This window comes from Neomonachus schauinslandi, chromosome 10 (genome assembly GCF_002201575.2).
Source record: "Neomonachus schauinslandi chromosome 10, ASM220157v2, whole genome shotgun sequence".
In the NCBI taxonomy this organism is placed as follows: domain Eukaryota; kingdom Metazoa; phylum Chordata; class Mammalia; order Carnivora; family Phocidae; genus Neomonachus; species Neomonachus schauinslandi.
The window spans coordinates 38582023-38595724 of record NC_058412.1 but is presented as its reverse complement, the minus strand read 5'-3'; the positions used below and the strand labels follow the sequence as shown (position 1 = coordinate 38595724).

At 41.8% G+C, this 13702-nt stretch overlaps 2 protein-coding genes across 3 annotated transcripts in view; one reads left to right on the top strand and one right to left on the bottom strand.

Moving 5' to 3' along the window:
- The window catches only part of KDM3A (lysine demethylase 3A), a 56784-nt gene that overhangs the window by 17396 nt on the left and 25686 nt on the right, over positions 1–13702 (top strand). For both annotated transcript variants that reach the window (XM_021697758.1, XM_021697757.1), the window contains exons 9-11: positions 3237–3400; positions 5295–5812; positions 12782–12986. In XM_021697758.1, coding sequence (XP_021553433.1) covers positions 3237–3400; positions 5295–5812; positions 12782–12986 — 887 coding nt within the window. The remainder of the gene's footprint in view (positions 1–3236; positions 3401–5294; positions 5813–12781; positions 12987–13702) is intronic.
- On the bottom strand, positions 11123–11858 carry LOC110587553 (nucleoside diphosphate kinase 6-like). The gene is given in 3 exon segments (XM_044918980.1): positions 11123–11680; positions 11682–11724; positions 11803–11858. Coding segments are annotated over 2 exon segments (561 nt in total). The 5' UTR covers positions 11718–11724; positions 11803–11858; the 3' UTR covers positions 11123–11155.

The following is a 13702-nucleotide window of genomic DNA, read 5'->3' as shown; positions in this document are numbered from 1 at the left end:
CCAAGGTCTGCCCAGTGCTCTTAACCACTGTGCTGGTGTTACCACTCCTCTCCAAATCTTTTCCTTGGTGTGGTGAGTCACCATTGTAAAAACAGCAGATTCCTACTTCCTTCCCTCTGTCCTTCTGTCCGTCTTTCCAATGAATATTTATTGAGTATGAAATATATCCTAGACACATTAGTGAACATTACTGCCTGGCTCTTAAGGGTAACTCATAGGACTAACATAGCTATTTTGAAATAACTGAGTGCTAACAGCATTCATTCATTCATTCATGTATTCCACCAGTCTTATTTGAGCATCTGCTATGTGCCTTGCTTTATAAGGTTTAACAGTGGACACAAGAGTAGGGTCTGCCCAAAGGAGTGTGCAATTCATTGTGAGGAGACTGACAATAAGAAAGTAATTTATAAAATAGCATAAGTACAGTATCCTAGTGCGATGACAGTTATAAACATAGTAATATGATAAAGAGTAAGGGGGTGCCTTGTGGGGCACTGCTTTGGAAAGAGTAATCAGAGATTCTGAGGAGGTGACAATAGAGCAGATTTTTTTTTTTTTAAAGATTTATTTATTTGACAGAGACAGCTAGAGCAGGGACACAAGCAGGGGGAGCAGGAGAGGGAGAAGCAAGCTTCCCGCCAAGCAGGGAGCCCAATGCGAGGCTCAATCCCAGGACCCTGGGATCATGACCTGAGCCGAAGGCAGATGCTTAACTACTGAGCCACCCAGGCGCCCCAATAGAGCAGATTTGAAGAGTGAAGGGATAGAACTAGCCAGCCACATGAAAACTATCCAGAGAGGGAATAACAAGTACGAAGGTGCAGGCAAGAAAAAGTTTAGACCATCTGAAGACCTGAAAGGAAGCCGATGTAGTGGAAGCTCTGTGAACAAGTAGAATAACACGAGTGGAGAGGGTTGGCGACCAGACCACATAGAATTCTTGTAGGCAGTGAAGTGCCATGATCTGATTGATTGACATATATATGTATTTTTTTTTCTTTTAAGATTTTATTTATTTATTTGACAGAGAGCATAAGCAGGGGGAGTGGCAGGCAGAGGGAGAGGGAGAAGCAGGTTCTCTGCTGAGCAGGGAGCCTGATGTGTGGGACTCGATACCAGGACCCTAGGATCATGACCTGAGCTAAAGGCAGACGCTTAACCAACTGAGCCCCTTAGGTGCCCTGATTGATTTATGTTTTATAAAGATTGCTCTGTGGTAGAATAAAATTCTCAATAAAATTGAGTAGGAGGCAGAACATTTAGGCAAAAAATGGAAGTCAGGCCAGTTAGGAGACACCTGATAGTCTAGGGGGAAATTGGTCGTAGTGGTGGCATGGAAAGAAGGCTAGATTCCATAAATATTTTATTTTTTATTTAATTTTTTTTTTTTTTAATATTTGTCAGAAAGAGAGAGAGAGAGGGAGCATAAGCAGGGAGCCCGATGCGGGACTTGATCCCAGGACCCTGGGATCATGACCTGAGCTGAAGGCAGATGCTTAACTGACTGAGCCACCCAGGCGTTCCTCCATAAATATTTTAGAAATAGAGGCAGGACTTACTGGTTCATTGATTGGATATAGGAGATGAGATGAAGGGGTTTTTGACTACAGCACAGTGGCTTTCATGGAGAAAAAAAATTTATTCAATCAAAATTTCTTAAGTGGGTTACACTCAGGAAAGTAATTTAAGAAAAGGTAATATATGTATTAGTGCATCAATTCTATACAATTTGGAACAAGGAAGGATGATGCTTGGTGAAAGTGAGCCTCGAGTAAGCATTTTGAAATGACTTGGCAATTCAACTTTGGGAGGGTAGTGTTTTATAGGTGATTACCAGAATTCTAAAACAGAGTCAAAAAGGACTTTAGGACTAAACTTCTCTAATTACCTCAGCTTAAGGATTACGAAACTGAGTGCCAGAAAGTTGAAGTTGACCCATCCCAAGGATATTCTTAGAATAACCAAAGTCTCCCCCTCAAAAAAATTTTTCTGGGGAACACTAGGTTAATATTTAACCAAAATTGAGTTGACTAAAATAATATACAATCTGATAGTTTTGTATTTTAAAATAGTTTGAAAGTATGCCAAAACTTTGATAGTGATTAAGTAAATTCTTATTTTTCAGATAATTCTATTTAGCATACATTAGGCACTCTTTTCAAGGCTGCCAGAGTTAAATGTCTGAGAAAAAGATTCATGAATGGACTACATGTAAATACACTCAGAATTGTGAAATTTTAAAAACTTGCTAAGTGTTAAGGTCAGGTTCTACCTCAAATTTTAGAAACTAATTCCTAGAGGATGAAGAAACTTTGAAGATTCTTCAAGTGTAGATTTGGTAGTAAGATAAATGTAAAGGTCATTGTGTGTAAAGGTCACTGTGGAATGAAAGAGTTGCAACTGGGAAGGGCACGGGACTTGACCTATAAGTGTGTCAAAGAGGCTGGGGAAAAGGGGGAATGATTTCCCCTTGTTTAGCCGGACACTGCCCATGTGGAGTTGAGTTTAATCCCTTCCTTTTTTTACCCTGATGAGAAGTTTACTTTTGTGGAAAGTGTAAATTGGGAAGAAGTGGGGTCCATTATTTATATTTTTGTGAAGATAAAACTACCTGAAAAGAGAACGTGTCCCAGCTCCCATAGGCTTGTCATGACTTGATATTTTTTGTAGCTTGGGGTGGCCTTCGTGACTTGAAGAGCCATATAAGAGCAAGAACCGTGTTCTCAACCTTTTTTGCGTTGTAAAGGCTTCTCTTGGTACCCAGTAGGCACCACTGCCTACAGGAGTCTTACGTGGTCTGGTCTCCTGCCAGCCAATGCAGTGAGTGTGTGGTAGGCACTCAAGTAATGCTAAACTGAATGCGTGTGAAGCTGCTACCGTCTGAAGACCATCGTTGAAAACTCACTTTTGTGCATTGTATTATTAAAGTAATTGCCACATGGCTGCATTTTCCTGACATAATGATTCAGAGGTCTGTAAAAGATCAACTGGTGATCTTTTATAGGAAGACTCAAATTTTGTGAAAAGCTGGCGTGATTTATTTAACAGCCTGTGGATAGAAGTCCTTAATTTTGTGATTTATCACTCGTTTTACTGTCCTGTTCTTTTTATTTGGAGATGGTATTGTGCTTATTTAGTTCTAAACCAAGCAAATAAATTTGAATCTTGCTAGGGCTTCATAATCCCCAACTAGGAACTTTCCTTTTAATAGCTGTTGGTTTGGTGTCTTTTAGGCCTCTCCCAGTATGTGTCCTGTACAGTCTGTTCCCACAACAGTTTTTAAGGAGATACTGCTCGGCTGTACTGCAGCAACTCCACCTAGTAAGGACCCAAGGCAGCAGAGCACTCCCCAGGCTGCCAATTCTCCACCTAATCTTGGAGCAAAAATTCCTCAAGGGTAAGTAAAGCTGTTAAAGGTGTTCATTTGTAATAGGAGGAAAAATGATTTTAGCCATGGTTCATCGTGTGTGAGCTTATCTTTGCTCAAGTGGCAAGAATTAACCTGCATTTGGTGTTTCATAGAGAGAGCGTTAGTATAGCTATGTTTGATGTAATGACCAGCCATTCATCACATCTCAGGTTGTCCAGGGAGGTTTTTCATTAGAGTTTTCAAATTGGTCACTTGCCTTCAGAGGTAAAAAGGGTGATAGGCATACAGAACAATGTGGAAAACATTTAAAAAAATGAAGGAGATGTGAGAAAAGAGCAACTTTCTTGACTTGATAAAGTGAGAAGAGTCCATTGAAATACTATAGATAGTTGTAGAATAAATGTCTGCTTTAAGGAAAAGGGAGCACGTTGGTTGTATGTAGAAGACTGAGGTCAATGGGAGTGTGGAGAACCCAGAGACATGGTGATAGTGAGTGGTTCTTATCAGCCCAGATCTGAACTATAGGTGAGAAACGTGGCTGCGGAGAAAATAAGTCATGGAAATGAGGATGCAGTCGTAGGAGGAATAGGTTGCTAATTTGTAGGTGAAGAAAATGAGTAAGAAATGTGAAGTGTAACCAGAGATTTAAAGTGGCTACAAGGTTACAGAGACAAGACTTTTAAGGGAAGACTCTCTCTTAGAAGGGGTGGTGGCCTGTGCAGGCAGTTGATAAAAGCTTAAGATACAGGTCAGAGAGACAGTGGTATAGAAAGGTGGGCTTGGGGCACCTGGGTGGCTCAGTCGGTTAAGCATCTGCCTTTGGCTCAGGTCATGATCCTGGAATCCTGGGATCGAGCCCCACATTGGGCTCCCTGCTCAGTGGGGAGTCTGCTTCTCCTTCTGCCCTTCCCCCTGCTCATGCCCCCTCTCCCTCTCTCTCTTTCTCAAATAAATAAATAAAATCTTAAAAAAAAGGTGGGTTTGGAAGAGCGCTGCAGTAAGAGGGGAGAGTGGCTGAGCACATTGGTTCATTGGGAAGAAAGTGGGCTGTCCGAGATGAGCTTGGAAGGTGGCCACAGAGCAGTTAGACGAAAGGAGGAGCAATCTTCAGAGTAGAAGGAGGGAATAATAAGAAGTACAGTGTTACCCAAGTCTAATGTGAGTATTTAAATGAAGAAATTCTTGGGGTGCCCTAGCTGGATCAGTCGGTGGGGCATGTGATTCTTGATCTCAGGATTGTTAGTTCAAGCCCCAAGTTGGGCATAGAGCTTACTTAAAAAAAGTTGTTTTTTTCTTCTCAAGGATGAAATCCCTTATTAGAGACATGGGAAGAAAAGTTTAATAGGAAAAAAGAACTTTGTGTTTTGCTGGGGAAGCAACTTTAGGATGAATTTCAGAGAAACAAAAGTTCTTTAAGGATACCGCCTTTTAGGGTAGAGGATGGGAGATCATTCTATGAACAAGCAAGTAATCAATTGGCTCTTCAGTTGCTTTGGGTCCTGATCAGACAAGAATGGAATTACCCAGTGTCAGGGCTGGTTCCATGTTGTTCCATGTAGCCGGACCGGGTTTCGTGCTGCTGGTGGTTTTGGTTCCATATGATACCCAGTTTATTTTGAGGGAAAGCTAAGGTTCATTATGCTGTAATGTATAGAACTAACTTGAAGTAGTGAAGGATTTATAAGAACATACAGATAGGATTTAGGGTTATATTTTCCTGAGTGTTTAAGATGTTTTTGCAGAGCCATTGACTGATTATTTTTAACTCCAGCTCACAGAAACCTATCCTACGTTCTCTCATAACATAAGGATTTTTTTCTCTTTCATACTGGTTGCCTTAGGGTACCAAACAATTGTTTTTGAAAGGTAGAGGAGAGGTAGAAGAGACCTAGATGCTAGTTTTTCATATTCTTTGTTTCAGATGTTATAAACAGATTTTACCAGAAGAACTTTCTTCCTGTCTCAATACAAAGCCTGAAATACTGAGAACAAAACCAGACGTTGTCTGCAAAGTAGGATTGCTGTCTTCAAAGTTCTCTCAGATTGGAACGGGAGACTTAAAACCCCTTAGTGAACCAAAAGGTAGCTGTACCCAGCTGAAGACCAACACTGATAAGGAAAACAAATTGGAATCTGTTTCTCAATCATCGACTGGCCTTCCTAGGAAGTGCTTACCTACAAAGCCTTCTACAGCAGAACTGGAAATTGCCAGTACTCCTGAACTGCAGAAGCACCTAGAATATGCACCTTCTACATCTGATGTCCTTTCAAATAAGCCAGAAGAGAAAGTAGGTGTCAATAGTAATAGCCCTAATAGTTGTGTGGAAAAGAAGATAGAACCTTCAACTTTAGGATGCCAGTCACAGAATTTGAAGGAATCTTCAGTAAAAATAGATAATGAAAGCTGTTGTACAAGAAGCAACAATAAAATCCAGAATGGTGAGTGTTTGTACATGTCTTTATTGGTAGAAGGTAAGAGATGGTAGTGGGTACATACATATTTTCTTACCTTATGAGAAAATAATATGAAAATGGCTCTAGAAAAAGTTCATACGGGGCACCTGGGTGGCTCAGTTGGTTAAGCAGTCAACTCTTGATTTCGGCACAGGTCATGATCTTGGGGTCCTGGGATTGAGTCCCATGTTGGGCTCCTTGCTCAGTGGGGAGTCTGCTTGAGGATTCTTTCTCTCCCTTCCTCTCTTCCTCTCCCCCCCTCCCTCTCTTCCTCTCCCCTACCCCTCCCCTGGCTTGCGCACACTTGCGTGTGTGCACGCACTCTCATAAATAAATAAATCTTTAAAAAAAAAGGAAAAGAAAAATTCCATACAATTGGAAAAGTTCAAAGGAGAAAGTAACATCCCAAAACCTCCTCAGAAATGATTACCGTTAATATCTTGGTGTACCTAGTCCCACGTATATTAGAAGTACAGACAAACTATTACACAAATGGGTTTATACCAACAGTTTTATCCTGTGAATTAGTGTAGGTGTCTATCAACATTTTAAAGGCTGCAAGGATTCCATTATGTATGCATTTATCAGATGACTTAATTGGTTCCTATTAGATGGGTAATTAGGTAGTTCCCAGTTTCTGGTTGTAAGCAAATAATTTTGAAACAAAATGTAAAGTAATCTGATGATTATTTCATCTTCAGCTTATCACTGATTTTTGTGTGATGGGTGGGTCAGTCGGTTAAGCATCCAACTCTTGATTTTGGCCCAGGTCATGATCTCTCAGGGTTGTGAGATCGCTCTCCATTCAGGCTCTGCACTGGGCATTGGAGCCTGCCTGGGATTCTCCCTCTCCCTCTGCCCTTCCCCACTCCCATTCCCTCCCTCACTCTTAAAAAAAAAAAAAAAAAGAGATGGAAGAGATGATTGATACTTTATGCTCACGCAAGTAGTTCAGAGCTGCAATTTTCTTTTTCCTTTTTTTTTTTTTTTTTTAAAGACAGAGAATTATACCACCACCTCTAGATAAAAGGACTTTTGGTTAAAGATTTTAACGACAGACTGGAACACCAGGCAGAGTTTCTTTGCCTAAGGGGAAGTCCTACTGCATTCACAATTTAAAAACTGTGTACAAGCGTACCTCATTTTATTGTGTTTTGCTTTATTGCACTTTGCAGATAACTGCATTTTTTTTTTTTTAACAGATTGAAGGTTTGTGGTATCCCTGTGTCAAGCAAGTCTCTTGACACCATTTTCCCAACAATATTTGCTCACTTGTAGTCTCTTTGTGACATTTTGGTAATTCTTGTAATATTTCAAGCCCTTTCATTATCATTATATTATGGTGATTTGTGGTCAGTGACCTTTATGTTACTGTTGTAATTATTTTGGGGTGCCACAGACCGCACCCATCTAAAATGAGACTTAGTTGATAAATGTTGCATTGTTCTGACTGCTCCACCAACCAGCCATTTCCTCATCTCTCTCCCTCTCCTCCGGCCTGCGTATTCCCTGAGACACAAAAATACTGAAATTAGGCCAGGTAATAACCCCACAGTGGCTTCTAAGTGTTCACGTGAAAGGAAGAGTTGCACGTCTCTCACTTTGAATCAAAAGCTAGAAATGATTAGGCTTAGTGAGGAAGGCATGTTGAAAGCCAAGATAAACCTAGGCCTGTCACGCCAGACAGTTAGCCAAGCTGTGAATCCAAAATAAAAATTCTGGAAGGAAATTAAAGAGTACTACTCCAGTGAACACGTGAATGATAAGAAATTGGAACCACCTTACTGCTGATACGGAGACAGTTTTAGCAGTCTGGATGGCAGAGCAAACCAGCTCCAACATCCTTAAGCCAAAGCCTAGCCCAGAGCAGGGCCATTACTTTCTTCAATTCTATGAAGGCTGAGAGGTGTGAGGAAGCTGCAGAAAAGTTTGAAGCTATCAGAGGTTGGTTCATGAGGCTTAAGGAAGGAAGCACCTCCATAACATAAAAGTGCAAGGTGAAGCAGTGAGTGATGGAGAAGCTGCAGCAAGTTAGCCAAAGATCTAGCTCAGATTATTCATGAAGGTGGCTACACTACACGACAGATTGGAGGAAGATGCCAGCTCAGACTTTCATAGCTAGGGAGGAGAAATCAGCGCCTGGCTTCAAAGCTTCAAAGAACAGGCTGATTCTCTTATTAGGGGCTAATGCAGCTGGTGACTTTAAGGTGAAGCCGTGCTCATTTACCATTCTGAAAACCGTAAGGCCTTTAGGTTATGCTAAATCCACGCTGCCTGTGCTCCATAAATAGAACAACAAAGCCTGGATGATAGCACATTTGCTTACAACATGGTTTACTGACTATTTTAAGCCCACTGTTGAGGCCTACTGCTCAGGAAAAAAAAATGCCTTTCAAAGTATTACTGCTCACTGACAATGTACCTTTCCACCCAAGAACTCTGATGGAGATACACAAGATTAATGTTTTCATGTCAGCTAACAGCACCCATTCTGCAGCCCATGGATCAAGGAATAATTTTGACTTTCAAATCTTATACGTTTTCTAAGACTATAGCTACCATAGATAATGTTTTTTCAATGGATCCAGGCTGTTGCACACTTAATAGATTGCAGTGTAGTATAAATACAATGTTTACATGCATTGGGAAACCAAATACTCATTTGATTTGCTTTACTGTGATACTCGCTTTATTGAAGTGGTCTGGAACCACATACCTGCTGTGTCCCCAAGGTATGCCTGTACTCTAGAGAAAATGCTACATTGTATTTCATACTGCTTCTGTTAAGTTTGAGGATGCATTACACTGATGGTAGTTAACACAAGTTCTCCTGTTAGAATTAGTAGAACTAAATGGCTTCGGTATGTCAAAAGGTTCAGAGCTATTACAGTTTAAAAATACCTTTGATAATTGTCAGCTGTGTGGGAAAATTAGCATGGATTTTGATAGCTTTTAAAAAAAACTTAATACAAAACACTATGCACTTTGATAAGTAGGAAACGAAATGTATGCACAATTAGCTTTTACCTCAGGCCTCTGAAGCTAGAGAGAAAATGGATGGATTTGACTGTTGGTCTTTGGATGCAGAGTTAAAGGAGTAGGAAAACCTGTCTTTGCCTAGTAATAACTTCTAGCCCAGCTTCTACATTCTTGGGCTTAAGTTGTGATAGGGCTGTTAATTTGCATAAAATTAATTGCATAAGATTATACTGTTTCTCTTGAATTATATAACTCCCCAAAGAAAGTGAATATTCATAACCATATTTCTGTTCTATTTTTTTTTTTTCTTTTTGAGTCATCAGGCCTTACATTCAGATAGTTTTTGGAGGCAAATTAATGTTGTGTAAAGAAACAGTAAAAATTCTGTATCGATAAGCACATTATAGGTCTATAAATGAGTTACGGAGTCTCGCTTTGTCTCTTTATGTGTTGTACAACTGTACACCAGCTAAAGTGATTTTTAGAGAAATGAAAAACCTAATTAAATGTCCTGGTGCATGCTGTCTACTGGGACGTCTGGTTGAAGAGCGAGAGAGTGTGATCAGGATCTCTGCGCTGTGTCCACTGGTACTGCTTGTGGGTATGGAAAGACTCGACTGGAAGCTATTTTGTCCCCTGCATCCCTCTCCAGTTTGGGGCTAGAAAACAAAAGCAGGCTGAGTCGAAGAACAGCTGTCTTTTTTCTGTTAGGTAAATGTGTGACTCCTTAGAAGTTGGCATATCTTTTTTCTCTTGGCTCTCCTCCAAATTTGTGAGAATCATTGATTGGGTCAACTATTGCTCTCCTCGCTAAAGAGCTAGATTTAGGTAGTTCAGCTTGCTTATTTATAGGTATTTCCTCTTGTAAGTGAGGGCAGAACAGATAACCTTTGGACTCTTTGCCCATGGTCTGTGAAAACCTGGTCCAACCTGGAGGGTGATGTTTATTTCAGTATCTGAGTGATAAAATTACATCCTTGAACTATTGATCACTTTTATTTTCTGTTCTTGCTGTACCTTTTCTTTCACTATAACTGAATAAGAATGCTTAAGGGATCACGGCCTGACAGCCAGCATCCATTTAGCATTTTGCAGTGTGCTCTGGCTCTACTTTAAAAGAGAGGTAAGATGGGATGCCTGGGTGGCTCAGTCTAGGATTTGCCTTCAGCTCAGGTCATGAACCCAGGGTCCTGGGATCGAGTCCCGCATTGAGCTCCCTGCTCAGTGGGGAGCCTGCTTCTCCCTCTGCCTGCTGCCTCCCCTGCTTGTGCTCTCTCAATCTCTCTTTCTCTCTGACAAATAAATAAATCTTTAAAAAAATAAGAGAGGTAAGATTAGAATACCGCTCAGGTCATTATTAAAGATGCTTATTTTATTTAAAGCCTTCTTTGCTTTGAGATCTTTCACTTTTCCTCCACAACTACTAACCTCTCCCAACTGTCTCTCAACTGGTTCCCCAAAAGTTGTTTCTTGGGTTTTGTTTTTGTTTTTTGTTTGTTTGCCAAATAATCTACATCCTTGCTCCCTTGGACCCTGAGGGAAGGTCTTTTTTGTTGCTTTCTTTTTTTTAATTTATTATTTTTTATTTTATTTTATTTTATTTATTTATTCGACAGAAAGAGACACAGCGAGAGACGGAACACAAGCAGGGGGAGTGGGAGAGGGAGAAGCAGGCTTCCCGCGGAGGGGCTCGATCCCAGGACCCTGGGATCCTGACCTGAGCCGAAGGCAGATGCTTAACGACTGAGCCACCCAGGCGCCCCTTTTAATTTATTTTAGAGAAAGAGAGAGAGAGCAGGGGGAGGGGCAAAGCGAGAAAGAGAGAATCTAAGCAGACTCTGCACTGAGCATGGAGCTTGACGGCACGACCCAATCATGACCTGAGCCGAAATCAAGAGTCGATGCTTAACCGACTGAGCCACCCAGGCACCCCTGGGACAGGTTTAATTACTTCACTTAAGGAGAGAGAGAAAGCACCTAGAGTAGTGCTGCTAGCCTTGAGGATTTAGTAGAACACTGACTTTTATTGAGGAAGACAGGCCACATGGTGCGTATTAGAGAGTCACTGCATTTTTCAGGCAAGTCAATTAGGCAAATTCCTTGAAAAAGATGAATAGTTCTCAGAGAAAAGAGGAGCCATTATTCATCTGAATCACCCATGAACATTCTGGAAAAGAGGTAGATAGAGAACTAGATTCTAGAGCAGCTGGCAGTGAGGAGCTAGATCCTCAGGTGGGTGTGGTGCCCAGCAGAGATGGCGCCATGATCCCCAGGCATCCCTGGTCCCAGGAGGTCTCTTGAGAAAAGGCTGGGCAATGCCACCAGTCTTCACAGACCAACAGGCTTGCATCAGGCTGGTTCTGGGCCTCCTGGTCCGGCTGCACAGTGGATGCCTCCCTCTGGACTGTAGCGCACAGGGCCACAGCGCAACAGGGGCTCCTCTTCCTCATACCAGCGCTCTTCGCTGAAGTCAGGGAAGAAGGCTGCAATCTCTCTACTGGCTGAAACCACAGAGTCAGAGCCATGGGTTGTGTTGCAGGTATCAGTGAGGCCGAAACTTCCACGAATTGAATCTGGGGCCACATGACGTGCTCGAAACACTCTGGTGGGTCCCATCAGTGTCCTCCAGAGCTGGATGGCATCCTTGTGGGCGAGGATGTAGGCTCGGATTGGCCCGCTGGCCATGAACTCCACCAGCCGCTGATAGAAAAAACGCCCTTCATGCTCTTGGTAAAACTTCTGGCATTCTTCTTTTCTCCACAGAAGTTCTCTCATTCGTACAATAAGGAACTTGTTGCTCAGAATCTGCTGATGAACAGCCTCCAGAATCAGGGGGTGAGCAACAGCATCAGGCTTGATCAGGGCCAGAGTAAGCTTGCGGAGCCTGAGGGCTCCGCAAGATTGAGGTCATCTCACTCCCCTCTCCTTGCTGCCCCTCATTTCTCCGGGCCTGCAGCCGCGCGACTCCTGGCCCTCGTACCAGGACCTAAGCGTACCCCAGATTCAGGGCTGGTCGGGCCCCCGCCCGGCCGGAGTTCTGCTCTGGATTCACCTGGTCCTCCACCGTGGAGCTTTTTTGTTGCTTTCATATGAAATACTCCTCAAGGCTCCTGGCTATATAAATAAATAAATAAATAAATCTATTTATAAATAGATTCATTTCTGTGTTATTTGGGTTGATGCAATTGATGCAAAGATCACTCTTCCTGTCAAAACTCTACTTTTTCTCCCCTTTTTCTTTAGAAACTGTGTTAACATTTCCTTTGAAGTTCTCCTGCCCATTACACGTTAAGACTTAAAACATGCCTTTACTTAAAATCATAATCCTATCTTTAGTCACTCCCTTCATCCTGAATGGAACATATGTGTGAAGGAAATTGAAGAAGTATCAAGGGTCAAGTGACACTTCTTGGAAACATTTAGAAGATAGTTCTTATTTTATAGACCCAGGGGCCTGCGTGGGAAAACTATTTGGCTGTTACTATATTTAGAATGGTTAGCTTTTGCACAGTGCTCTAGAAAACACACTTGTGTGCTTTGAAACACAGTCTTTGAAAAGTGACAGAATTGACTTGCACACGGATCTCTGTTGAGGTGAATCTATCTCTGGGCATTGTTAATGTTGCAATGAGTTTAAGTATCTGATTTGGAAGTCTTCCTAAAATAGTTTTTTATCTAGGGTTGTGAATAGAAGTACATGCTACCTCGGAATTATGAGTCTAGTTGTTGAATTTGGGGTTTTAAGTTGCCTTGCCAAAAGGATATTACCAAATGAGAATTATTCTATAAAGCTAGTAAAGCTTTCCAATTATTCTGTTGGTTGTTTTATGTTAAGCCAGTTTTAGAAATTACAGTTGAATCAGTATTTAAGGAGTTCTCCCTTTAGGAAAGCTGGCCTTCGGAAAAGAATTCAGTCAAATGTTGGGGTGACTTAAAAATTTGAGGTATCATTTCTTTAATCTTCTGTTTTCCTAGCCCCCTCCCGGAAGTCGGTTTTGACAGACCCAGCCAAGCTCAGGAAGCTGCAGCAGAGCGGTGAGGCCTTTGTGCAGGATGACTCCTGTGTCAACATTGTCGCCCAGCTGCCCAAGTGCAGGGAGTGTCGCTTGGACAGCCTCCGCAAGGATAAGGAGCAGCAGAAAGACTCGCCTGTGTTTTGTCGCTTCTTTCACTTCAGGAGGTGAGGCATTCGGGGAAAAGCTCAAGTAATCTGGGCCCCATAGCATACTTTTCCCCCCTCCTTTTCTATCAACAGTAAATCTAGAACTTACAGAGGGTGAGGATTGCATCTTTAATCTCTGGCTTTGAATGTCTAGATCTTATCCCATGTTATTTCCTTCTCAATCTCCCTTTCAGTTTGTTTTTAAAGGAGAGAAGCCTAAACATACAACCTTCTCTTCTTAAAACTAATAAATATTATAAAAAATGCTGAAATTTCTAAAAAAACACAAAAAATGAAAAAAAAACCAACCACCCCTACAAATAAACACTTAACTTTTCAGTGCATTTTAGTGTTTGTATGGTCATAAAATATATTCAAGCATACCTATTTGGGTATATAGTATATACTGTGTGGAATCTTACTTTCTCAGTACATAGTAGGAACCCCTTGGTCATGGTAGCTTTTTTCTGCAAAAACTTTGATTACCTAGGTAGGAACCCATAATAGTATTTGAAAGTTCACTTAACCAATTTTCTTACTGGTGTTAAGATTATTTTGTGGGGGGCGCCTGGGTGGCTCAGTTGGTTAAGCGACTGCCTTCGGCTCAGGTCTTGATCCTGGAGTCCCTGGATCGAGTCCCGCATCGGGCTCCCTCCTCGGCAGGGAGTCTGCTTCTCCCTCTGCCCCTCCCCCCTCTCATGTGCTCTCTCTCATTCTCTCTCTCTGAAATAAAT